The sequence below is a fragment of the Triturus cristatus genome, chromosome 7 (assembly GCF_964204655.1).
Source record: "Triturus cristatus chromosome 7, aTriCri1.1, whole genome shotgun sequence".
Classification (NCBI taxonomy): Eukaryota; Metazoa; Chordata; class Amphibia; order Caudata; family Salamandridae; genus Triturus; species Triturus cristatus.
The window spans coordinates 1,282,033,376-1,282,058,386 of NC_140590.1; the positions used below are offsets into that span (position 1 = coordinate 1,282,033,376).

The window sequence follows — 25,011 nt, forward strand, 5'->3', positions numbered from 1 at the left end:
ATCGTACTTGCGCGCTCTGACTTCAGTTTTACGATTTGTATGTAAAGCGGTCCGGGGACGTCTCGTAGACTTTTCCCGCAGTGATTGGTATGTATTTTTCACGTACGAATCGTACTTCGCCGTTTGTACAAGACTTGTACGATTCGTACGTAAAAAAATACGGATACGAGTCGGACTGTAATTCTTTTTAACGGCTCGGCATCGGCACCTAAATGTTTAAAACATATAAAAGAGCACATATAACAGTAGTAATTACATATAACAAAAACTTACAAATACTATATATAATAAAATAATAAATACATTTACCAATACATTTTTATTTAAAAATACAAAATATTTACAAAAAAATATTAATGACAAAATAAATGTCTTTATTTAATTTCCTAACCTATAACACCACACCAATAACAAAACACTTCACATTTCTTAATTAAATGTATTTACATATTTTACATAATTAATGAACAATAAAAAATTATTACCGATAAAAAATTATAAACATTAATCTACTACACACACTTTAACACTATAATTTGCACATCACAAACTACATTAAACTATCAAATAATAAAACACATATCAAACTTATCTTAAAATTACAATACGTTACTAGTAGCAACTAATCATCAAATTATTAAAACGTATTTAATGCCCACCCTTTACCCCTTTTAAAAATAAATATAACAAAAATATAAATAAATTACCCAAAATATTTATCTATTAATTAACATTAATTAACAACTATATATTAATTAAACTTCCCATCATTTACACCTATAAACACCACAACACACAACTCAAATTAATTACACAATAACCATAATTAATTAACAATGAATTAATTAAAATTTATTAACAACCAATTATTAATTCATAAATTGAAAATAAATTACTTTGAATCATTTACACCTACAAACACCACAACACACACCTAAAATTAATTAGGCAATTACCATAATTATTTTACTATTAATTAACTAAAATTCATTACCAACCAAATATCAATTAATTAATAATAAATTAATTTACACATTTAACACTATAAAATATCAATAAAACAAATATTAATACATACAAATAAATCAATAAATGTAAAATATTTAAATGACTCCCCAACCTATTCCCCTATAAACCCACAACCTGCTACGGAACTAAGAGCGCAAAATTAAAATATTTTTTTTTATAACTACTAAAAATGTAACACATAGTTTAAAAATACAAACAATTATTATACACAAAAATATGCATCACATGCATATAAATTATACACTAAAATCAATCAATCAATCAATCAGGGGTTTGTAAAGTGCGCTACTCCCCCGTGAGGGTCTCAAGGCGCTGGGGGGGGGAGGCGGCTCCGGATCAGTCGAAGAGCCAGGTCTTGAGGTCCTTCCTGAACGTGTGCAGGGTCGGTGAGCGTCTTATGTTCACAGGGAGCTTGTTCCAGGTTTTGGCTGCGATGTAGGAGAAGGTTCTCCCACCTGTTCTGTGTCTGCGGATGCGGGGACCTCTGCCAGGACGAGGTCGGCGGAGCGGAGGTTCCTCTTCGGTACGTGGAAGGATACTCTCTCGTTGAGGTATTTGGGTCCTGTCAGGAACCTGGTGAATGCCCTTACCATAGGGCAGTGTTATCCCAAGAGACATAGAGTAGTAATCAAACCCGCTACTGTGAATTATTGGGTTAATGTAAACCCGACGAAAAAGACCATTTCAAGATGGCCGCCGCGTTGCCCACAAAGTATCAGAGCCTCCGAAAGTGACGTTCTAGTCTTGAAGGCATTTCGGAATGATGCGGCTCGCGAGCGCGCTCAACTGCGCACTACAATTTGAACCTGAGGTAGAGAAGTCCGAATTCGAAGCGCGCTTCTTTTTAAGTAATTAGCGGAAGCGGCGCTTACTCAAAGATATAATTTCACAGAGGGAATTATTTCCCATTCAAGTGGGCGGAGTACTAGTGTCCAATTCTTATTTGGGACATTGCTAAATCCGCATTGTGAGAGGCCAGTTGTTGAAGCCTTCCAGGAATTTCGAGAGTCCAAGGTTGGTGTGCCCTGATTCTTCTCAGCCAAGTAAGCCAAGAATTTATCCTGCTACAGCGCTAAGGAGACTGCAAGTTTGGAGCAGCGCGTTTGCCTCTGTACCCTTCCTTCCTTGCGAACTTCCCTTTCCTTTCCTTTCTTTCCATTCTATCCTTCCTTGATCCTTTTTGCGCGTACCTTCCAGACGCCATTTATCTTCACTATGTCAAGGTGAACTGAACCAGACTTCAGGAAGAGAGACTTCGTGAGAGACTTTCATTCAATTAGACTAGTATCCTGAACATTTGATGAGAACCATATGAGATAGGTCTAGCTACCATTTAGGTAGGAGACGTCCATTTCCCAGTTAGTAGAAGAAAGGTAGAAAGTTGTGCTGTGATATTAATGTAGTGTCTTCTATATGTGTTAGGAAGCTGCAGTTCCAGGCCAGTTGGGACTGAGAGACCTCAATACAGAAGAGGAGCCTATACTCCAGCCATACCTGGTAGGATAGAGTAAGAAGTGAATAGTTTAGTAATGAGCAGAACTGTTATGTGCATTTGAATGCTTCTTCTCCCCTTATGTGCATTAGGAATCCCAGAAGACAGGAAAACAGAAGACAAGGGAATTCAGGTCCAGCTCGAGTGTCTTTCTCCTCTCTGTCCACTCCCCTTTCCCCCTGCTTAGAGCAGCTGCTTAACGCAGTGTGTTCTGAGAGGAAGGAATTGGGAATAAGCTTCTTCTGCCTCTGTGGAGAATCGATGGCCTTGACAGGTCCGATGTTGTGGAGGGATTTGTAGGCGTGGGTGAGGAGTTTGAAAGTGACCCTCTTCTTGAAGGGGAGCCAGTGGAGGCCTTGTAGGTGTTGGGTCATGTGCTCATAGCACGGTGTACCGAGGACGAGCCTGGCTGCAGCGTTCTGGATGGTCTGGAGTCTATGCAGGAGAGTTTTGTTGATTCCGGCGTAGAGGGCATTGCCGTAGTCCAGTCTGCTGGTAATGAGTGCATGGTTGACGGTCCGTCTGCAGTCAGAGGGTATCCACTTGAAGGTCTTACAGAGGATGCGAAGGCAGTTGAAACTAGTGAAGGCGATGGCGTTGATCTGGCAGGTCATAGAGAGGGAGGAGTCGAGGATGATGCCGAGGTTCCGAGCGTGGTCTGTAGGGGTGGGTGGGCTCCCGAGGGCTGAGGGCCACCAGGTGTTGTCCCAGGCGGAAGTGCAGTGACCGAGTATGAGGACCTTGGTTTTCTCTGACTTTAGTTTCAGGCAGCTGTCCTTCCTCCACGATGCCATGTTCTTCATGCCTTCCTGGAAACAGAGTCTGGTGTATTCGGGATTCTTTGTTAGTGAGAGGATGAGCTGTGTGTCGTCGGCGTAGGATACAATGTTAAGCCCGTGCTGTCTGAAAATGGCGGTGCGGGGGGCCATGTAGATGTTGACGAGCGTGGGGCTGAGTGAGGATCCCTGAGGTACTCCGCAGTTGATTTCCGTGGGTTCAGAGAGGAAGGGAGGGAGTCGGATCCTCTGGGTTCTGCCAGAGAGGAAGGATTGGATCCAGTCACGGGCGGATCCTTGGATTCCCGCGTCGTGCAGTCTGGCTGCGAGAGTGCGATGTGAAATGGTGTCGAAAGCTGCGGAGAGGTCTAGAAGGATGAGGGCTGCGGTGTCTCCCTGGTCGAGAAGCATGTGGATGTCATCAGTGGCGGTGAGGAGGGCGGTCTCGGTGCTGTGGTTGCTGCGGAATCCCAACTAGGAGGCGTCCAGGATGGAGTTCCCTTCTATGAAGGTGGTCAGCTGGGTGTTTACGAGTCTCTCGGTGACTTTGGCCGCAAAGGGGAGGAGAGAGATGGGCCGGTAGTTTTTCAGGTCCGTTGTGTTGGCTGATGGTTTCTTGAGGAGGGGTTTTACTTGTGCCTGTTTCCAGTCATCTGGGTAGATGCTGGATCTGAGGGAGGCATTGATGGTGCGCTCTAGTTCGGGTGCGATGATGGTGGTGGGCTTGTGGAAGATGTGCGGTGGGCAGGGGTCCATTGGGGCTCCAGAGTGGGTTTTCTTCATGGTCTCTGTGATGTGTTTGACGGTCGCAGGGTCCTAGGACGTGATGGTTGGCTTATCGTGGCGGTGGTTAGGGGGGTGGTGCTCGTCGTTGGTTTGCTGAAGAAGTCGTAGAGGGCCTTTATCTTCAGATGGAAGTAGGTGCTGAGCTTGTCGCAGAGTGCCTGGGAAGGAGTGATGTCTGTGGCTTCGCAGGTGGGTTTTGCAAGCTGCTGTATGACGTTGAACAGTTCCTTGGTGTTGGTCGCGTTGGTCTGGACCTTGTCTCTTTTGAAGGTCCATTTTTACCAAATATATTCTTGCAAACGATATTAAACACTTCGATATTTTTTAAATCGATATTACCTGAATTAGATATTCTTGACCTCGATATTCTTGCTGTCGATATTTCTGACCCACGATATTTCCAACTCGATATTTGTGCACCTCGACATTTTGTACTTGATATTCTGTCTCTACACCTCAAAATAAACAGTCAAAGTTTGCCACAGGTGCTTCATTCTGTGGGGTAAAAGGTGATGCAATCCCAGTTTGTGTTGGCAAGTCAACGGCCACAATAGAGTTCGCAACAGGGTCGCTCATCTCCTTGATAGTGAGGGAAGCTGTGTCATGATGAAAAAATGCTGTCATAGCTTTGTCCCTTGCAGCCTGCCTCAATGTGTGAGTAAAGTTTGTGACCCACAAGCTCTGCGTGCATGCGACTGTCCGTTAGCTTCCAACTTAGACTCCTGACTCAAAAACTGGCTTAGTTTAGACACTAATAATTGATTTGTTTTTCCCATGAGAAAGTGTAACTCAAAGTCTCAATGTGGCAGTAGATAGGCAACTCCTGGACATAGTAATGTCACTCATATACATGGAAATGTCACACATAAACAGTTTGCAAACTTGGCAGCTATGGTGGTAGTGAAGAATTGTTTAGTGGACAATGTGCATGCCAAGCTGCAGTGCTGCAGCAATGTGTTGTTTGTTTTTAAAATGCATTTAACAGAATAACAAGAAGATCAGCTCAGCATGTTTGTTATTGTTTGAAAGAAAGAGCACAGGAGTGCACTCATCTTGTGATTTAAATCTTGTGCTTTGGCTGGTGACAAATTCAACAAATAGCTGGATAAAAGAAGGACCATTTAAGGGGGCTCGATGCATGTATGTGTGCCTCTTTGTGCTTTAACAGAAGGCGCATTAAGTGCTGAGAACAAAACAGAGCACTCCATACCTATGATATTCCAACTTGTCCTAGGAAAGTTAAAGAGTGAATTTTGGTTTCTAATGTTCTGGGTCCACCGTGCAATCAAGGAGGCCTCTCCATAGATCCCACGATAACTCTGCCTGTAACCATAGAGTCTTAGAAGCAAAGCAGACAATGTTGCTATCATGAACAAATGAGGCGCCACCTCGTGGTATAAACAGTGTGCTTTACTTGACAAAACTTGAAGCTGTTTGCAGCATGATTTGGTTGTTTTACTGAGAGGTGATCCTGTTATACAGTTCCCACTAGAAAAGGTAGGACTGCTTATTAGGACAACAGAACTTCAGAATATATGGACTGATTCCATCTACACCATCAGAGACTGTCAGTCCATTTCCTAGCTAGCTCAAAGTGCCTCACCCAATCTCCTAACCTGCCTGGGTGATTTTGGCAATCTCGAACATGACACTGTGATCTCCAAGGGAATCGTGGTAACAGATCTTACCCCTTTTAGGGGGGTGGTGCTCGTCGTTGGTTCGCTGAAGTTGTCGTATAGGGCCTTTATCTTCAGATGAAAGTAGGTGCTGAGCTTTTCGCAGAGTGCCTGGGAAGGAGTGACGTCTGTGGCTTCGCAGGTGGGTTTTGCGAGCTGCTGTATGACGTTGAACAGTTACTTGGCATTGGTCGCGTTGGTCTGGACCTTGTCTCTTTTGAAGGTCCGTTTTTACCAAATATATTCTTGCAAACGATATTAAACACTTCGATATTTTTTAAATCGATTTTACCTGAATTAGATATTCTTGACCTCGATATTCTGGCTGTCGATATTTCTGACCCACAATATTTCCAACTCGATATTTGTGCACCTCGACATTTTGTACTTGATATTCTGTTCCTACACCTCAAAATAGACAGTCAAAGTTTGCCACAGGTGCTTCATTCTGTGGGGTAATAGGTGATGCAATCCCAGTTTGTGTTGGCAAGTCAACGGCGACAATAGAGTTCGCAACAGGGACGCTCATCTCCTTGATAGTGAGGGAAGCTGTGTCATGATGAAAAAATGCTGTCATACCTTTGTCCCTTGCAGCCTGCCTCAATGTGTGAGTAAAGTTAGTGACCCACAAGCTCTGCGTGTATGCGACTGTCCGTTAGCTTCCAACTTAGACTCCTGACTCAAAAACTGGTTTAGTTTAGACACTAATAATTGATTTGGTTTTCCCATGAGAAAGTGTAACTCAAAGTTTCAATTTGGCAGTAGATAGGCAACTCCTGGACATAGTAATGTCACTCATATACATGGAAATGTCACACATAAACAGTTTGTAAACTTGGCAGCTATGGTGGTAGCGAAAAATTGTTTAGTGGAAAATGTGCATGCCAAACTGCAGTGCTGCAGCAATGTGTTGTTTGTATTTAAAACGCATTTAATAGAATAACAAGAAGATCAGCTCAGCATATTTGTTATTGTTTGAAAGAAAGAGCACAGGAGTGCACTCATCTTGTGATTCAAATCTTGTGCTTTGCCTGACGACAAATTCAACAAATAGCTGGATAAAAGAAGGAACATTTAAGGGGGCTCGATGCATGTACATGTGCCTCTTTGTACTTGAACAGAAGGCGCATTAAGTGCTGAGAACAAAACAGAGCACTCCATACCTATGATATTCCAACTTGTCCTAGGAAAGTTAAAGAGTGAATTTTGGTTTCTAATGTTCTGGGTCCACCGTGCAATCAAGGAGGCCTCTCCATTAGTCACATGATAACTCTGCCTGTAACCATAGAGTCTTAGAAGCAAAGCAGACAATGTTGCTATCATGAACAACTGAGGCGCCACCTCGTGGTATAAACAGTGTGCTTTACTTGACAAAACTTGAAGCTGTTTGCAGCATGATTTGGTTGTTTTACTGAGAGGTGGTCCGGTTATACAGTTCCCACTAGAAAAGGTAGGACTGCTTATTAGGACAACAGAACTTCAGAATATATGGACTGATTCCATCTACACCATCAGAGATTGTCAGTCCATTTCCTAGCTTGCTCAAAGTGCCTCACCCAAACTCCCAACCTTCCTGGGTGATTTTGGCAATCTCGAACATGACACTGTGATCCCCAAGGGAATTGTGGTAACAGATCTTACCCCTTTTGTTGTTTACGCATGCATGCCCATGGTTAACACTAGAAAGATACAAATAAAGTTTTGAATACATTTATTGAAACAATTGTATTCTTGCAAAGAAATAATTAGTGTGGTTGCTTATTAGGCAGATACAACAAAATAATGTAACCAGCATTAGGAACATGGTAAAAAGAATAAAGAATCCAACCATGGTAGTCTGATTTCTACATATTTCTACCTATCCCTAACCCTACTCTGAGAATATAGTGGGTCCCTTCTTTACCTTCACCATCTTATACAACTTAAAAGACACCAATGCAACTATTGCACAATGAGCAATAATGATAAGAGTTTCCAAGACAGAACCCACTATTCCACTTCCCCGATTTCCAAACAAGTTTACCGCTGCACTAAGTCTATTTCCAATGGCTTCCCATGCACCTGTAGCTGTCAAACCACTCAAATTTCTCTGTAAGTCAATAATATTCTTAATATAGTTCAGAAAATCCTTGCTCTTATCATGAATATAGGTAAACCACTGCTGAACTTTCAGCATCAGACAGACTCTCCCCTCTTTTGCAAGAAGAATGTCTAATGCAAGCATATTCTGAAAAACCATTGGCCTAATAGCAACCATTTCAGTATCTACAACCAACAAAGCTCCTGCCGTACTAATGGACAACTTATCGACTACAGTGAACAGTTTTCTAATCTTGATGTCATTCAGTATTACTAAAACATTTGAAACAATTACACCAAAAATATCTCCCATTATTTCTCTTCCACTACCTCCTCTCTTGGGTCTATTTTTCAGTTCCCACACCGAATGATCAAAATTCTCTATGTGATATATTTTGGGAAGCACCACTCCAAGGTAGCATGTACCCTACCATTTCCTAGGCAATTTGAAATACGCATTTTTCCCCACAAATAAAATAAATTCCAGGAATGACAAGGATTGTCTTCATCTAAATATAATTCTCACAGTGCTCTATCTTCAAATGTATGACCACATTCACTCTTTACCACAAACAAAGGGCCACATTACGATCGCCGCCAACGTGATGGTAAACAGGACCGACCGCCAGAGGTGCAGCGGTCCCACTAGGCCCATTAGGATGCGACCGCCACCCTGGCGGTCGCATCCTGCATATTTTACATTGTGGCAGCAGTGCTGTAAGCAGCACCCGCCGCAATATAAAATATGCATGTTGTACATTGGCTTGAGCAACGTGACAGGCACCGTGCCGTGCCTGAAACCTTTTGTATGCCAATGGAGGGTACCCCCCAAAGTGCAGCCTCCCAACTCCCTGGGGGCCCATAACGGGCCCCCAAAGCATTTTACGCCGGCCTTTCCATGGCGGCATCGCTGCCATGGAAAGGCCTTTCAAATTGCACATGATAATATGTCTGCCTTTTCCGCCCGGCCGGCAATCCGACCGGCGGAAAAGCGGCGGACGGTCTTTCCGTCTGCCGCGGTTCCCTCACCATACTAATATGGCAGGGGGTGGCACAGGAACAATTGGCGGGTGGATCAGCGATCAGCCGAGATCCTAATAGGCCCAAAGTATCCAACTCATTCGTAGCGTTCTGTATACATAATTTCCCTGCATGCTGCCAATCTAAGGATAATGCTCCTGTACTCCTTTCTATCTGATGATCCTTATTTTCTTGAGACCATTTGGGTATCCTCTTTAATCCAGTGACATTAGCTAATACTGCTCAGAACATACCTTCTACTAGATCTAAAAATGTTTTCTCAACATCAGTTAACAAACAAGTTTAAATTATATCTAGGGGCATAAGTGGTCTAATGTTTTGATGACAACAAAGTTTCCTCGAACCTTATCACTTATTTGGGAATGTGCATGTTTATTCAAATGTTTAAACATAGGAATGTCCGAGAGAATGAAATCATAATTCGAATCATAATACTGAAAATGAACCTGCCTACAGAGATGACTCAATAAACAACTACAAGAAACACGTTTCTATGGTGATAGGTTATGCCTTCAGCCACTGGTGAAGGCAATTGCATGCATACGTAGCGATCTTTTGCAGCCATGATGTCGACATGTTCGTAAAGCAATCTAGTGCATTCAGAGTGTAATCTCCTCTAGATAAATCTGTATGTAAATCTCGATCATCTAGTAAATAAAGGCTTTTATCAGCTACATTTGATGATTTGGATTTAGACTTAGCCTTCTCATCTACTGCCTTAGGCGTAAGGGAATATAGTCCTACAAGCAACAAAATTAGTACTGTGACTATAACTAAGAAGGTAATCCCGAGTATGTACCTATGTCTACATAAATATGAATTCGTTTCCATAACTTCACTAAAATCAGACGAGTGGGTGAAGAATAGCAGCAGCAGAGTCTTCTCTGTCGATCTTCAACTTTTCTAAGAGGCAACTCAACAGTTCTTCACTGCTTGGGCCTAATGTAATCTTCTTTTCTCTTTCAGAAGTCTATTAAAAGTCTCTTAGCACTAGTAGATAAACAAATAGCCCCAAAGTATTCTCATAACAAACAGTTCATTGATTATTATTTCCAAAAGGGAACATGTTAGTTCATACAGGTGCACAGGAAGTTCTCTCGCATCCAACAAAGGGAAGTCAATCATATCCAGGATAACATATCTCACATGGCTAATTCTTGTTGGCAATTGGTACTGAAAATCATGCAATAGAAGATGAATCTCCAATACTGCCCCGGAATTCTCCAAATGCCATCCCTCGGTCATCTGCAGCAAAGTATGTCCATTCAGGAGAAGAGGATCTCTGACACAGCACCCTCAATCTCTTTGATCTCCTCAAAGCAGGCCCTCCACCTTCATCACCACCCAAATCAGATACTTCTGACATTTCAGGAATTGTTGGAGGTTCGCGTTCAGTCATATAGCTGCAGTCTCCCCCTTTCTTGCCTTCTGTGCCAACGCTCTCTTGCCTCCACTGGCGGCTCCGGAACACTAAGGGGGTCATTATGATGGTGAAAGGACCGCCACCGCTAACCGCGCGGTGGCAATCCATCCGCCATTAAACATGACCGCCCGCCATATTAGGATGGCGGGCGGATCCACACTGCGATTGTGGCGGACCCAAAGAACGTCCGCCATGGAACCGCCACAGGCAGTCAGACCGATTTCTTGGCGGGCGGTCCAGATAGGGTAAATGGTGGTGCCTAGCAGGCACCGTCCACCATAATACGATACGGGCGTCAGCCAGCCTTTCCATGGCGGTGGACCCAACATGGAAAGGCTGGCGGGGATTGGGTTTGGGGGCCCGTTGCGGGCCCCTGTTGTGTTGGGGGTGGTGTAGTTGTACTGGGGGGATACCCATGGTACCCCCTGCATTTACCTGCAGTGAGTGGCAGGCACCGCGTGGTGCCTGCCACGCAGTGCAGGGAAATGAAAAACATGCATTTTTACTATTGCGGGGGTGCTGCAGCCAGCAGCACCTGCCGCAATTGTAAACATGCACAATGCGACTGCCACAGTGGCTGTCGCATTGTAGTTGAACGTATGAGACCGCCGTTATACAGGCAGATGGTTCCACTACTGCAACGATGGCGGTCGGACGAAAGTCCGACCGCCATCGTAATCAACCCCTAAGCCCTTTGTTAGGGTCTGACTCTCCCTCATTTACCACCTCTGGGAAGGTTTCTCTTACTTCGCTCCACCTGTCGACTTATCAAGAACCCCTAAGACCGATCTAGTGCTGTTTCAGGCTCTGACTGGTTCCCTACAGCCTGACTAACCTGCTCCTGTGGTCTCTCGACCACCTCTGGCAATTCTGGGAGAGGTGCTGTAATTTCATCAAGGGGATTCTGAACTCTGCAAGTGTGGGCAGCGTGCACCCAATTTGGGAGACCTTCACACTTTACAGTGGTTGTGGTGACCAGAATCACTTGGTAGGGAACACGCCAACTAGGTTCCAGGCAACTCTTCCTTGCATGCTTTTTCACCAGAATCCAGTCACTTGGACTAAGGTCATGGCACTGCTCCTGATGAGGAGTGGCAGGGGCTGCTTCATCCTTATGAGACACAGAATGCACCACATCAGCCAATCCTTTGTAATAATCAAGAATCATTTAATCTGTGATCTTGACAAGCGCATTTGCAGGTACAACTGTCATAATCTCGTGGGGCAACAATCCTGTCCTCCAATCAGGTACACTGCGAAGACTCACCAACACAATATTTTATTTATTTATTTATTTATAACGTTTTATATAGCGCGAACAAGATCCCTAGGGATATCAGAGCGCTTTACACTCAAACTAGATCTGGAAGCTAATAAAGTAACAACCACAGGATGAAAACACAAATGAATCGTAAAGTGAATACAAGATCACATATAAGTTATGTTGAACAGAAGACAGTGTACACAGTATGTCCATAAAAAAAAATAAAAAATAAAAAAAGTATAGTTGTAAATGTAGAAACAATGGAAGTAGGAACAATGTCAACGGGCCAAGGGGTTAGCCCAATTACTGAAGGAGTTTATTCATCAGGAATCTTTTGGCTTCCAGTTTGAACACCATTGTTCTGGTGATTCTGTGTATTTCTGGAGGAAGAGAGTTCCAGATCTTTGGAGCCGCGCCGGAGAAGGCTCTGTTAGAGGTTCTCTTTTTGTTCAGGATAGGTGGTTTCAAGAGTAAGGTAGTAGCGCTTCTAGATTCTCTTACACCACAAGATAGTTCAAGTTTTTGCGCCAGATACCTGGGCGTATTGAAGTGGATAGCTTTGTGCGTCATCGTGGCAATTTTTAGCTGGATTCGAGCTTCATAGGGGAGCCAATTTAGAATTTTTAGTACTGGCGATATGCGCTCGTTGCGTGCCTATAACCAGTCTAGCAGCCGCGTTCAGTGAGGCCCTTAGCAGAGCCAGGGTGTATTTGGGCAGGCCACAGAGGGTTGCACTGCCATTGTCTAGCCTCGGTAAGACAAGCGCTTGAACCAACTGCTTGAAATCCTTAATTGGCAAAGCATTGGGCCATTTCAGAGATGTTGAAGCAGAGACTCTAGCCAATCAGGATTTCGGAGTTCCAATGACTAAGGGTGGGCATAATGTGCGTAAGGGACCTACGCTGAGAGGCACAGAGATGGAACCAATCTCTGCAATCTCCACATAGTTCTGTTACGCACATCCCGCCTGCCTCCCGCCCGCAGTATTAAATACATTAAAAAAGCAATTTCCTTTATGCCCGAGTGTGCGGAGATTTGCCTTGTTCCTCTGCCTATTATCGCGGAAGGCGGAAAGGCAAATCTCCGCACATTCCGTGGGCGGAACGGACTTGTGCGCCCACCCTTACCAATGACCTGTTCCACAATGCCTGAAGCCTCAGGTCGATAACTACAATGTAGTCTTTGCTCCACTTGTAATGCTGCACACAACATTCTCATTATTAATATGAGTTCCTGGGTCTGACTCCAGACAAATCGGAAATCCATATCTGGGGATAGGCTCACTCAACAACAGCTTAGCTACAGTGAGACTGTAATCCAGTTTCCCCTAATTCTTCAAGCCAATGTAAAAAAATGCACACCACCACCAGGACGTATCTCAGCCCATTGCACACAGGCATCTCAATAAAGTCTAACTGCATCCTTTCGAAGGGACCTCCTGACCTCCCAATGTGACTCAGTGTAACTGCAGTTCTTTTCCCTACCTTCATCTGTTGACGAACAACATACCTGTGATGCAAAGCTTCTGCCATCAATCTGAATTTAGGATTGAACCATGTCTGCCAAAACAACCGCACCATGGCATCTCTGTCCACATGCATTGGTCCATGATAATGCCTAGCCATAGGTGGCGACAAACTATTAGGCAACACAGGGCTTCCAACTCCTGAAACCCAAATGTCATCATCTCTCTTTACACTACCTGCCTTTACCCAACTCTGCTATTCTGTCTCTGTCAATTCTTCTTGCAACCTCTTAACTTCCTCCCAAGTATCAGCAATTGTTAGCAAAATGTTGTAATGGATTTCGTCTGCCCCCTCATTGGTATACTCCCCATTAACCATACAAGCGTTATGAGCATAGTATTCTGTGACTTCCTTTTCATATCTGTTGCCAAAGGTCACATGATCATCTCCCTAGCAATGTGTGGAACATTTCACAACTGCAAAGCCTTAAACAGCCAAAGTACTGTTTACGTGCTTGCTCTCCATCGCAAATGGGGGAACCTGATGAGGTCATGAAGCCCCTTTTAGACCATAAGTGTCTGATGTCATGCACAACACCAAAGCAATACTGACTATCAGTAAAAATCATCACCTTCAGCTAGTCTGAAAAGCAGCATGCTCTGGTAAGGGCAATCAATTTGGATGCCTGTGCAGAGAATACTCCATGTAACCAGGCAGCTTCCACTATCCCTGAGACAGTACAGACTGCATAGGCAGCTATCTGAGTTCCCTCTTGGTCTTGCAAACATGAGCCATCCACAAAGAGGGAATAATGTGATTCAGATAGTGGTTCATCTTGTATATCTGGTGTTGGCTTGGTGCACAGTTCAGTAAGAGTGAGACAGTTATGTTCTACTTCATCAGAATCAACATTACAATCATCAAGGGGCGGTAAAGTAGAGGGGTTCAATTTTCCACTGCAAGAATAACTTGCTTGTACTTAGTAAGCCGGCTATGCGCAAGGTGCTGTGCACGAGTTCTAGTCAACAGAATTTTGACAGAATGTGGAACATAAATAGTCAAAGGGTGACCCATCACAATATTCTGGCACCTCTCAATACTGAAACCTGTGGCTGCCATGGATTTCAGACATCCAGGCAACCCTGAGGCTATGGGACCTAATGTAGCCAAAAAAATTGTACTTCTGTGAGTTTGTGTTAGCACTGAGAGAGTGTAACTCTCCCTCGTTCTGCAGAAAATAAAAAATGCTTTGTTGTAATCAGGTATTCCTAGAGCCAGGGCACGTCAGGGTCTTTCTTTCAACTCCAGGAATGCAACCAAACATTAATTGTCCCAAGGCACCAAATCCAACACATCCTTGTGTTTCAGCCTCTGCAAAGGCGTGGTCACTAGGGAACAGTGGAGTAGCCACTGATGACAGTAGCCAACCATTACCAAAAACATCCTTACTTTCTTTCAGGTCGTTGGCGGATTCATTGCTTCATTGGCAAGATTCTTTCCAGCAACACCTTCCTTGCACCTCTCACAATGTGATGTCCTAGATACAAGACCTCTGTGAAACAGTACCCAACTTATTCAGGGACACTTTATGTCTGTTCTTGGCAGTGGCGGGGAGGGGCAGGGTGGAGGGTAGTCAACTCTGGCTTACAGCCAAACAGAGTTAAGTAAGTAAATAAATAAATAAAACGAATTACATTGTGCGCGCTGCAATGCCAAATCGGCGATGCAGCGCGCAATGTAATTCATTTATTTATTTACTTACTTAACTCTGTTTGGCTGTAAGCCGGAGTTTACTAGCCCCCACCCTGCCCCTTCCCGCCCCACCTCCCCGCAGCACTCCCATGAGGAGCCGCCACTGGATCTTGGCCAAATGGTTCAGCAAAGCAATAGTATCAACTTTGCAAGCTTCTCAAGTGTTTGACACAATCAGTAGGTCATCAATGTATTGGACCAACACTGATTTGCAGAACATGATCAAAGACTCCAGATTCTTTTTCAAGAGCTAGTTGAAGGTGGATGGACTCTCTGTATACCCTTGAGGAATTCAGCACCATGCCAAAACACGACTGCCGATCCGGAATGCAAAGAGAAACTGGCTGTCCTCGTACAGCGACAGGGAGGAGAATTCGTGACAAAGGTCAATGACAGTGAATCATTCAGCTTCACATATAATTTGAAATAATATCACAGCTAGATTCAGTACCACAGGACAACCTGGAACTTCGATACTGTTGATTTTCCTCAGGTCCTGCAGATTGCGGTATTCACCGCTTGGCTTCTGCCACCCCATAATGGGTGAGTTACAATGACTACCACTGATTTCTTTAAAATCCCTTGTTTGATCATGTTCTCAATCATTGGAGTAATACCAGCAATCACTTCAGGAGTTAAATTGCACTGTAGTTTCTTGGGTACTCAGCATTAGGCCATACTTGTATACAGACAGGCTCAACTCCTTTAATGAGTCCAATATCCTTTCCAGAAAAATCCCAGACATCCATCTTCAGAGTATTTCTGAGATCTAAGGGCAACTCATCAACTGTCACCATGGGGAACAATGTAACAGTTAAATCCTGATTTGCTACCTTGAATGCAATGTCCTCATCATTTGTCTGAAGTTCTATGCCTCTGAGTGTGCAGTAGATTATGCAATTTAACTTGCACAAAAAGTCACATCCCAAAAGACACACAGGCCTCGAATCGCACACCACAAACTGATGATTTGCAGCAAAGGATCTAATTTTTACAGGAACCTCTTCTGTCAACGGACTTGACAACAGATTATTCACCACTCATTCTACTTGGATTCTTCTTGCTGAGAGGGGTAGGTTTGAAACCTCCACTGTTCTTACAGTATAGCAGGTAGTACCAGTGTCAATCAAACATATCGCGGGGTGGCCATCTACTTCAGCATCTACAAATGGGCCAATCAGGTCTGTATTATTATTGTCAATGGTGTAAATGTACAAATGTTAGCAGATTCTGGGTCTCCTTTCACTTTAATAAGTGAAACACCCTGGAAAAAATCTTTTTCCAAGCAAACACTTAATCATTCTTGTGTATGCCCCAGTGGTTATGGTGAAAAACCCATTGATGTCGTTGGTGAGTTAAATGCGAATATAGAATTCAGAGATACTAAATCCAAAGGTATTATTTATGTAGCAAAAGATGAGGCATGTCTTCTTGGATGGGGAGATCAAGGCAATCTCGGCATCATTCTCGATCCAAAAAATCTTCAATAGGTGATGTTAAGAAAAGATTTCTTCCAGGTCCAAAATTTCCAACCGAGTTCCTGGGAAGTATCAAACCCAGAAGTGTTTAAGAAAGAGTTGGGTCTTTTCAAAGGTTTTAAGCACATGATTAAATTAACACACAATACCCAACCCGTGATACACAAGGTTAGAAGAGTGCCACTAGCATTACAAACAGATCTTAAAAAAAGAGTTGGATAGATTGTGTTCGAGTGACGTAATTGAACCTATTGAATCCTCCAATTGGGTGTCTCCTATTGTTCTAGCTAGAAAAGCTAATGGTAATCTACGCATGTGTGTAGACTTACGAGATCTAAACAAAAATATATGGATAGATCAACATTCTCTTGCCAATATCACACAGATGACTTTTTCTCTCAATGGTGCCAAGTTCTTCAGCGTACTCGATATGTCATCTGCATATCATCAAATTGAATTACATATGGATTCTAGGCACCTTACTTCCTTTATCACCCCTTTAATTCAGCATAATAACCGACTGTGCCAAGTTTTATCTCTGTTAAGGTCTAATGATGTTACCCTCGGCATTGACAAGTGTAAACTTAATCGCACTACTGTAGATTATTTAGGGTATATGTTATCAGCTGATGGCGTACAACCCAAACACAGCCTTGTCAAGGCCATTGAGGATTTCGAAATTCCCAGTGACAAAGACCAATTAAGGTCCTTTATGGGTCTTATTGAATTCTATTCTCGTTTCATACCCAACCGTGCTTCAAAAACTTTCAACATTAGGTCTCTTCTCAAGAAGAATGTCAGTTTTTCTTGGAATGACACATGTACCAAAGAATTTAATCTAATTAAGCATGAAGTTGCTCATGCCATTCCCCTTAAAGCATTTGATCTCTGTGACAAAACCATAATCATGACCGATGCCAGTGAAAAGGGTTTAGGTACCGTTCTTTTACAAAACAGAGAGGGCAAGGATGAGGTAATTGCATTTGCCTCTAGGAGTTTACATGGAGCTGAATCATCCTACTCTGTTATCAAGCTCGAAGCTCTTGCGTGTTGGTGGGGTATTACTCACTTCAAGCATTACTTGTATGGCTCAAAATGTATTGTACGTGTTGACCATAAACCACTTACTAACCTGTTCACAACCAAAGGGGGAGGAAAAGTCACACCCAGAATTGCAAGATGGCAGTTCAGACTTCGTGACGGGAGGATAATAGGAGCAGGTGCAGGTGCGGAGACTGGTTAGTCCCGGTGGATTTGCGGAGGCATTTAGAAAATATATTCTTGATGGAGTATCGTTATATTTAAGAAACTTATACCTCCACTCCTTGAAATATTTTGATCTATGACCATAGCTCCAGTGGTCAGGACATTTTGGATCAAGTATACAGCTCTAACCTATGAGGCTGTGGTCCTTGGTTAACGTTGCTTTTGATTTGGTTTAAGTATCTAACGAAATCACTAAAGGAGTCGCCAAGATATAATGATCTGGGAGATGTTAGAATTTATTGTGAGCCTGAAGAAGGTGGTGAATTACTACGATACCACCGAAACGCGTTGCTTTTTTAATGAAATATTCTGATAACACCTGGTCCTAACATAATAGGCCTTATAAACATCGGGTCGGAGGAGAAGACATGGAATAGATTTAGTACATTAAATTGGAATCAACAACAATATTCAATTCCATGTATTTGGAGTGCTCTCTGATATAGAGCAAGCCGATGTTAGTTTGACCTCTTTTGAACATTATAAGGTTCTCCCGCTGTACTATGAATGTAATGTTTTTAATATATGTGCACAAATGAGATAAATGCATTATACTTTTTTTTATACATTTTATGATATCTGTTTATTGAATAAAGATACAAGATATATTCTTTTACATTATGCTCTTGGTTTCTATTTGGTGCTGATAAGTGAGTATTGATTGAATGCAGTTAGTTTGAATTGGTTTGCACTGTATGCTATACAAGGAACCCAAGGGGACCCTTTCGTTTGACTTATAGTTCAGACTTATGGAACATAATTTCATAATTGAATACGTACCTGGCAAAAGAAATCTACTTGCTGATTGTTTGTCTAGGTTACCCTCAGACAATGACAATGAAATGAGTGATACACATGATGATTTTGAATTGGTGTGTTCTATTCTTGATCAATCCGAGGATGTTATTGTTGAGAGAGTGGAGAGAAGCTTCCGAAAGTGATCAAGAGTTTAAGGAAATTTTCAAATTATTAGCCCAAGGATGGTCTCATAATATTAACGAACACAATTGTGCATACAAATACAAACATTTTTAATGAGTTATCCATAGTAAATGGTTTATTGTGCAGGTCGTCATTACTAATTGTTCCTGAAACCATGAGAAACAAAGTCCTTACTCTAGCTCATGAGGGCAGTATAGGTATACATGCAATGAAGAGAAGAATAAGAAAACATTTTTGGTGGCCAGCCTTTGACAAACAGGTGGAGCATTTTTTAAGGGGTTGTATGGAATGTGTCACCAGTGAGAAATCACAAGTAACTTGTCCTTCCCCTATTGAAGCCATTGAAGTTCCAGATAAACCATGGTTTAAAATTGCTGTGGATGTCATGGGTCCTTTGTATTTATCTGGCAATTTACCTGAGTATGGCATTGTTCTTGTGGATTTTTATAGTCGTTGGCCAGAAGTCAAGTGGGTAAAAACCGCTGACTCTACTTCCATTATTACATTTCTCAAATCTCTTTTTGCTAGGGAAGGTGTCCCCGAAGAAATCCTCACTGATAACGGACCCCAATTCATTGCAACTCAATTTGACAATTTTCTGCATTCTGTTGGTATTAAGCATGTCAAAACCTCTTTGTACTATCCAAGGAGTAATGGCCTTGTGGAATGCTTTAATAGGGTCAATAAACAAAATGCGCACCTGGCCAAAGCTAGTAGCTTAAATTGCAAAGCAGAAATTGAAAAGCTTCTTTGGGCTGTTCGCACTACTCCCAATGCGGATACTAATGTATCTCCATTTGTCCTATTGAGAGGTCTCATTCCTTCCTCTAAGCTTTTGAGAAGATGGATGGGTGACAAGGGATTTGTATTACCCAAGGATACTCTTATTCCTTGACCACTTGTCCTCCGATTTATCTAATGTACTACAAATCCGAATACTCTGGATCAACTCTCAAATTTGCATTTTCAACCCTGATATTCTCAAATTCTATATATCCTGATCAGAGAAAGAGAGTCAATGGCTCTTTTGTAAGGCCTTTGTCTGCCCCAAATCTACTTTATACTCTTTGGCTAGGTGAATTAGCTTATCATGAGCTTGCTGTGTTGTCTCATAACGTCCTTGCTCATAAACAAAAGTTAATTTGGCTGTAAAACATCTATTCACGCAAATTCAGGACATCCGACTCAAGTTTCAATTTGACTACATCCAGCAAATTTACCTTCAGGATTTACCGGATTGTTCCCTGACTCAACTGTACTTTCACTTCCATTTGATGCTTCATTAAAAGTTTTCAACCACTCACCCAATTCTTGGATGCCTAGATTAGACTGGCCCTTAGGAGCTTTGGGCTCTTCTCACTCTTTAAGTGTACTACTATTTGCATTTAGAGGTGGTTCCCATGTAATTGTATCAATGTCTGGTAATCCCTGGAATGTCCTTTAAGATCCAAATCTAGTTTGATTCATCGATGGGTCTACACTCACCCCACAAGGCGAACTTGCATTCATTGGAACTAAAGCGACGAATCCTTCCGCTTCTGAACTCATAGGGGAATTCCCTGAAACTTGTGATTTAGCTGGAAAAGCCAAATTATGTCTCAAATCTCCTGCTGAGTTAGGAATGTACACAGGAACCACTGGACCGATAGTAACAGGAACAGTAAGGACATCTGGAGCATTGAGAGCTGTGGAAGAGCTAGGTAATCACATTCCTGAGCCCCCTCCCCTCATATTTTGATTCACAGTCACAGGAGTAGCCTCCATCGCATTAGAATTCACATTCACTGGGGCGGTAGCCACTCCCTTCTGAGCACTTACATTAGTGCTTCCCCCACTCATAATGTAAGGCTCATTGTATGAAGGTGGGCATTTTGGCAATAACACATCCAAAATACTATCACTTGTTTCGCTATCCTCTTTCCTCTTGCCTGCTCCTTTTTAACTTTGTCTCTTCTCCTTCTTTCTCCCTGTCCTCTTTTTCATTAGTCAATGCAAGGTACAACTTCGCTCTCTCCATCATATCTATTCTCCACCTTTTCTGTTATGTGTCTATCTAGCATCAGCATATGTACGCACTACTTTTCTGGCTTCACCCTGATCTCTCCTCTCTAGCATGTGCCACTCACTCCTATGCATTTAGCGCTTCAAAGTGTGTAGGTCTAGGTAATGGTTTCCTCTCATATAAAATGACCTTCCTGCACATAAACAATCATGCGTGGCATTTTGCGGTTTCTATGTGTGCTACATATAAAATTACCTTCCTGCACATAAGCAATCATGCGTGGCGTTTTGCGGTTTCTATGTGTGCTGCAGAATGCAGCACACAGAAACAGCAAAAACTAGGAGAAATAAAGCATTTCTCCTTCTTGCGCCATGTTAACACCAGTTTTTTTTGGTCTTAATTTTTATGCTGCCCCATATTTACGCCACTCTTGTAAATATGGGACAGCGTCAAAATCAATGGGTGATGCTGCTTAACGCCCACTGCAACACCCATTGCCCACCCCTTTCACTTTAAATACAGCGTGAAAAGGTGTAAATAAGGTAAAGCCCGTATCACCACCACCACAGCATCAAAAAAGTGACATTATGGTGGCGATAAGGGCTTGTAAATATGCTTCACAGTACTCAAGGTAGCCAACGTCCTCATCTCCAGTACTTTTTCCCCCTGTAGAAATTGCAATATTCAGCTCTTCTCCCACACCTTCAGTAGGGTACAGTCAATTGGCCTTGCACATCCCTTTTCCACCATGAGAATTTGTCTCCCACTTTATTTGATGTCTTCTCCTTGCCAAAGGTTCCCTCCCATACCTTACTATCGCTATAAATAAACAATTCCTTTTCACTAACTAACAAAGCCTTGTATCTGCACCTGCAGAGGAAAGAACTTGCAAGCAAAACAATTCTCACGTGAACTTTTAAACATTGGAACTCAGAAACGTATGGCATCTAATTACGCTAAGTTAGTATAGGAGTTAAAGTGCACTTGACTTTTGAATATAGGTGCACGCACATCTGTAATTATTACATATAATGGATATTATGTGTATAAAATCATGATTACATATAACTGTGTGGCACATCTTAAAACATTTGGATCTCTATGAACAAGAACCACATGTTTACTAGAAATCTTCAACATTAGTATGCACACCTTAAATGATTCTATTATGGTTTTATCATGGAACATTTCAGAAATACATTGAAACTCAATTTTTTATTAGAATCTTAAACCACAAGAAATAAAATAAGCACCAATCTGCACAAATCAACGTAGATATGTGACATGTAAGGGTGGAGCCAAACTAAGCTGCTCCACATATCTATGGACAGGAGGCCTCAATTGATATTACATTTAATCAGGTTTGTACATCCCCACCGCCTAAACAAGCTGCACAAATTTGGAGTCATTTTTATTTCCCCAATAACTTCATTACGTTCTCTAAAAAAAGTAACCGAAGTGAGGGTTTTCACATTTTACCGGGAGGTATCCTACTGCTAGTGCTGCTCAATGACACTCAACTCTCTTTCAGACGTCTGGAATTTTTAATTAAGGTTTGTATCTAAGGATCTCTTTTGTGTTAGATAAAAACATGTAAATTCGGCTTGTAAACGTTTGAATCAGATTTTTGTGCTGCTCACCACTCTTAGTGGTTGATGGATGACAGCAAGTCTTGTCATTTGTTTTTTCGTCTGCCAGGTACAAATATCTGTAGCTTGTTACTCTCAGAAATGTTTGCCTTTGAGACTCATTCTTTTTGCTAAGGTAGTTCAGTTGGTTACTGTCCCTGCTGCAATGATCATTCTTTGGTCTCCAGAATTGTAAGAATTGGGCTCACTGCCACATGGTACTCAAGACAGACATTTACACCTCACCACTTTAAAATGTCGCCAGCCACCCGTGGAAGTAGGAGAGTAGCATTGGGAGTGGCCATCATGTCTTCACAGATTGCAACCACAGTGTCTGGCAAGGTGACCGTTCAACAGAAAAAAAGAATTGTCATAACCTGGTTTTAAGATTCAAACACCTCCACAGCCACTAGATGCAACAGTTGTTGGGCACAAAAGCCAGAGCTCTACAGAGCTTGGGAGCATTACAAAAGGACCCCAGGATCAGCCATGGGATCTATAAATTCTGACCTAGATTAGGGTTCTTGAATGACCTAGTTTTTCGCTTTGATAGCATCTGTGTCTTACTCTCCCACCGGACTGGGGTAGGAGGGCACATTTTTTCGGGAATGCTTGAAATTCAATATTCCTGCTTTTGGTATGACAATTTAGCCCACCATTAGTCAGTGTATAAAACTGGGGGTCCAACTCTCCACTGTGCTGGTCCGGTTTGATGCCTGGATCTTTTGTTTCAGGGGTCGAACAGTTAGCTGCCTTGCCGTCTCCTCGACTGATCAAGACCCACCTTCCTATCCATCTCATCCCTGAGTCCTTCTGGAAAAACAACTGCAAGGTAACTAAGTCTGGCTGGATAATGAGACGAAAGGAGGGTGAAGGGACGCATGGAAAAGATTAATACAACCACGGAGGTGGGAGATATCTGCAGGTCTCAGTAGCATCAACCTCTATCCCATTTAGATATTGTTGCATCTTCTGTACTCAGCCTTCAAATTGACACTGGGTTTTGTTTACATCTTGGGAGGCCTTGTGGCGACCTCCCACAGCTTGACTATGTACAGTCTAGAGGAGATATGGCCAGGCCTAATTTCTGCTTGTTTTCATAATCAAACTGCTCTCTTGGGACCCCATCTGTTTAAAAAAAAAAGAAAATCTTTATTGATAATTTGACAACAATAGGATTAATAGCATTAGGTACAGTTGTCAGGTTTATACAATACCACTATAATGTACACTAGTTGTCCACAGTAAGACTATCACAGTTTACATTATACATAGATTGTACACTGTATCACAGTTTTCGTGTATACGTGTATTTGTAGTCTTAGAGACAGGTGCTGTATATTAAACATTGCGAAAAGTAACCCACAGCAATTAAAATGTGGAAGAAACAACTGTGTGACTGCTAGAGGCTGCCATGTAGCGCAATGATAAATGGGGTACATGGAGGGGAAGGTTGGTGTCTGCAGGGTCATTAAGTAAGACCATCTTCATCGCTGGCAGAGGGGGTGAAGGTGGGGAAGGCACGCCCCAGGGCACGGGCCCAGCAGGATCGTAACCCTCGCTTCCCTGGTCAGCGAGTGCTACCGCCACCACTCACACATTCAGGAATGAGCACCTGCTTATCCAGATTCAGCCATCTCTAAATATCTCTGCCAATTTGGAGTGTTAGATGTGACCGAGCGGACCGCCCAGCGACAAGTGACACCTCATGTTCTGCTATAATGCCAGTGCATAAATCGTAGAGCCACAGCTTGATGGGCAGTGACGCCACCAATTTCTAACTCATTGCTATCCTTAGCTTGGCAAAAACCAAAGCAAGGTCTAGAAATTTGTTAGTGGCTTTATGTGCTGCTGTACGGGAACTAATCCCTAAGAGATAATAAAGGCCGTCTATATGCACTGTGTGACCTACAGCTTCACAGAGTACTGCTGCTACCGTAGCCCAATAAGGAGTCAGCTGAGGGCATGACCATACGCGAGTGTCTGTGTGACATAAGATATGTGTGGTGAAGGTAATTGAGTTGGGTGTATTTAAGTCTAGCATTCAAGGAAATGCATTTTGGTACCCCCAGGCACTGCGCCAACTTCTTATTGGTGAGCATAGTGCATAGTGTCTTGTCCCAGTAAGCCCAGAGAGCAGTAAAGGGCACTCCCCATCCCCATGTAGGGAGTTGAATAACAATATTATAGAGCGACGGCCAGTCCCATGTGTAAGAATGGTTTGGAAAAGTCTAGAAGGATCTGGATCTTTGTGTGTTTTATGCCAGACCCTATGTAGATGTCGGTTAAGCGAGGTGTAAAGGATAAAGGAACCCAGTGGAAGGGCCGGACTGAGAACCCAAGACAGTCCTGGCAATTTTCTCTGATCAGCCACTGGGGAAGTGCTGCCTGGCCCCAGGAGTCTGGAAACACTTGCTTGCTGCTTTTGTCACTGGAGGGCTATATTGCACCACTGCTGCAGAACTGGCCCCCAGTAACAAAACCGCCCCTCACCCTTCAATCAATTAACTAGTCAATCAAGTGTCTTATAAAGTAGGACTACTCACCCATAAGGGTCTCAAGGCACTGCTGATCCGTCGAAGGCACTGTGGTTGAGTCGAAGAACCAGGTCTTGATCTCCTTCCTGAATTGAGGCAGTGACTGAGATTGCCTAAGGTGGAGAGGCAGGGTGTTCTAGGTCTTTGCAGGGAGGTAGGAGAAGGACCTTCCTCCGGCCGTGGTCTTGTGGATATGTGGGATGTTGGCCAGAGCTAGTTGGGTGGAGCGGAGGACTCTAGTGGGTGCTTGGAATGCGAGGCAGTGGTTAATGTACTCAGGTCCCACTTCATGTATGGCTTTGTACAAGTTTATGAGGAGCTTGAAGGTGATGATTCTTTTGTTGACTGGGAGCCAGTGGAGGTCCTTCAGGTGG

At 42.9% G+C, this 25,011-nt stretch overlaps 1 protein-coding gene across 6 annotated transcripts in view; it reads left to right on the forward strand.

The window, feature by feature from the left end:
- The window catches only part of LOC146811881 (sulfotransferase 1 family member D1-like), a 331,172-nt gene that overhangs the window by 193,832 nt on the left and 112,329 nt on the right, over positions 1-25,011 (forward strand). For all 6 annotated transcript variants that reach the window (XR_014966793.1, XR_014966792.1, XR_014966790.1 and 3 more), the window contains exon 4: positions 22,835-22,932. Coding sequence is in view for 2 of the 6 variants with exons in the window: in XM_085618839.1 (XP_085474965.1) it covers positions 22,835-22,932 (98 nt within the window). In the remaining 4 variants the exon portion in view is untranslated. The remainder of the gene's footprint in view (positions 1-22,834; positions 22,933-25,011) is intronic.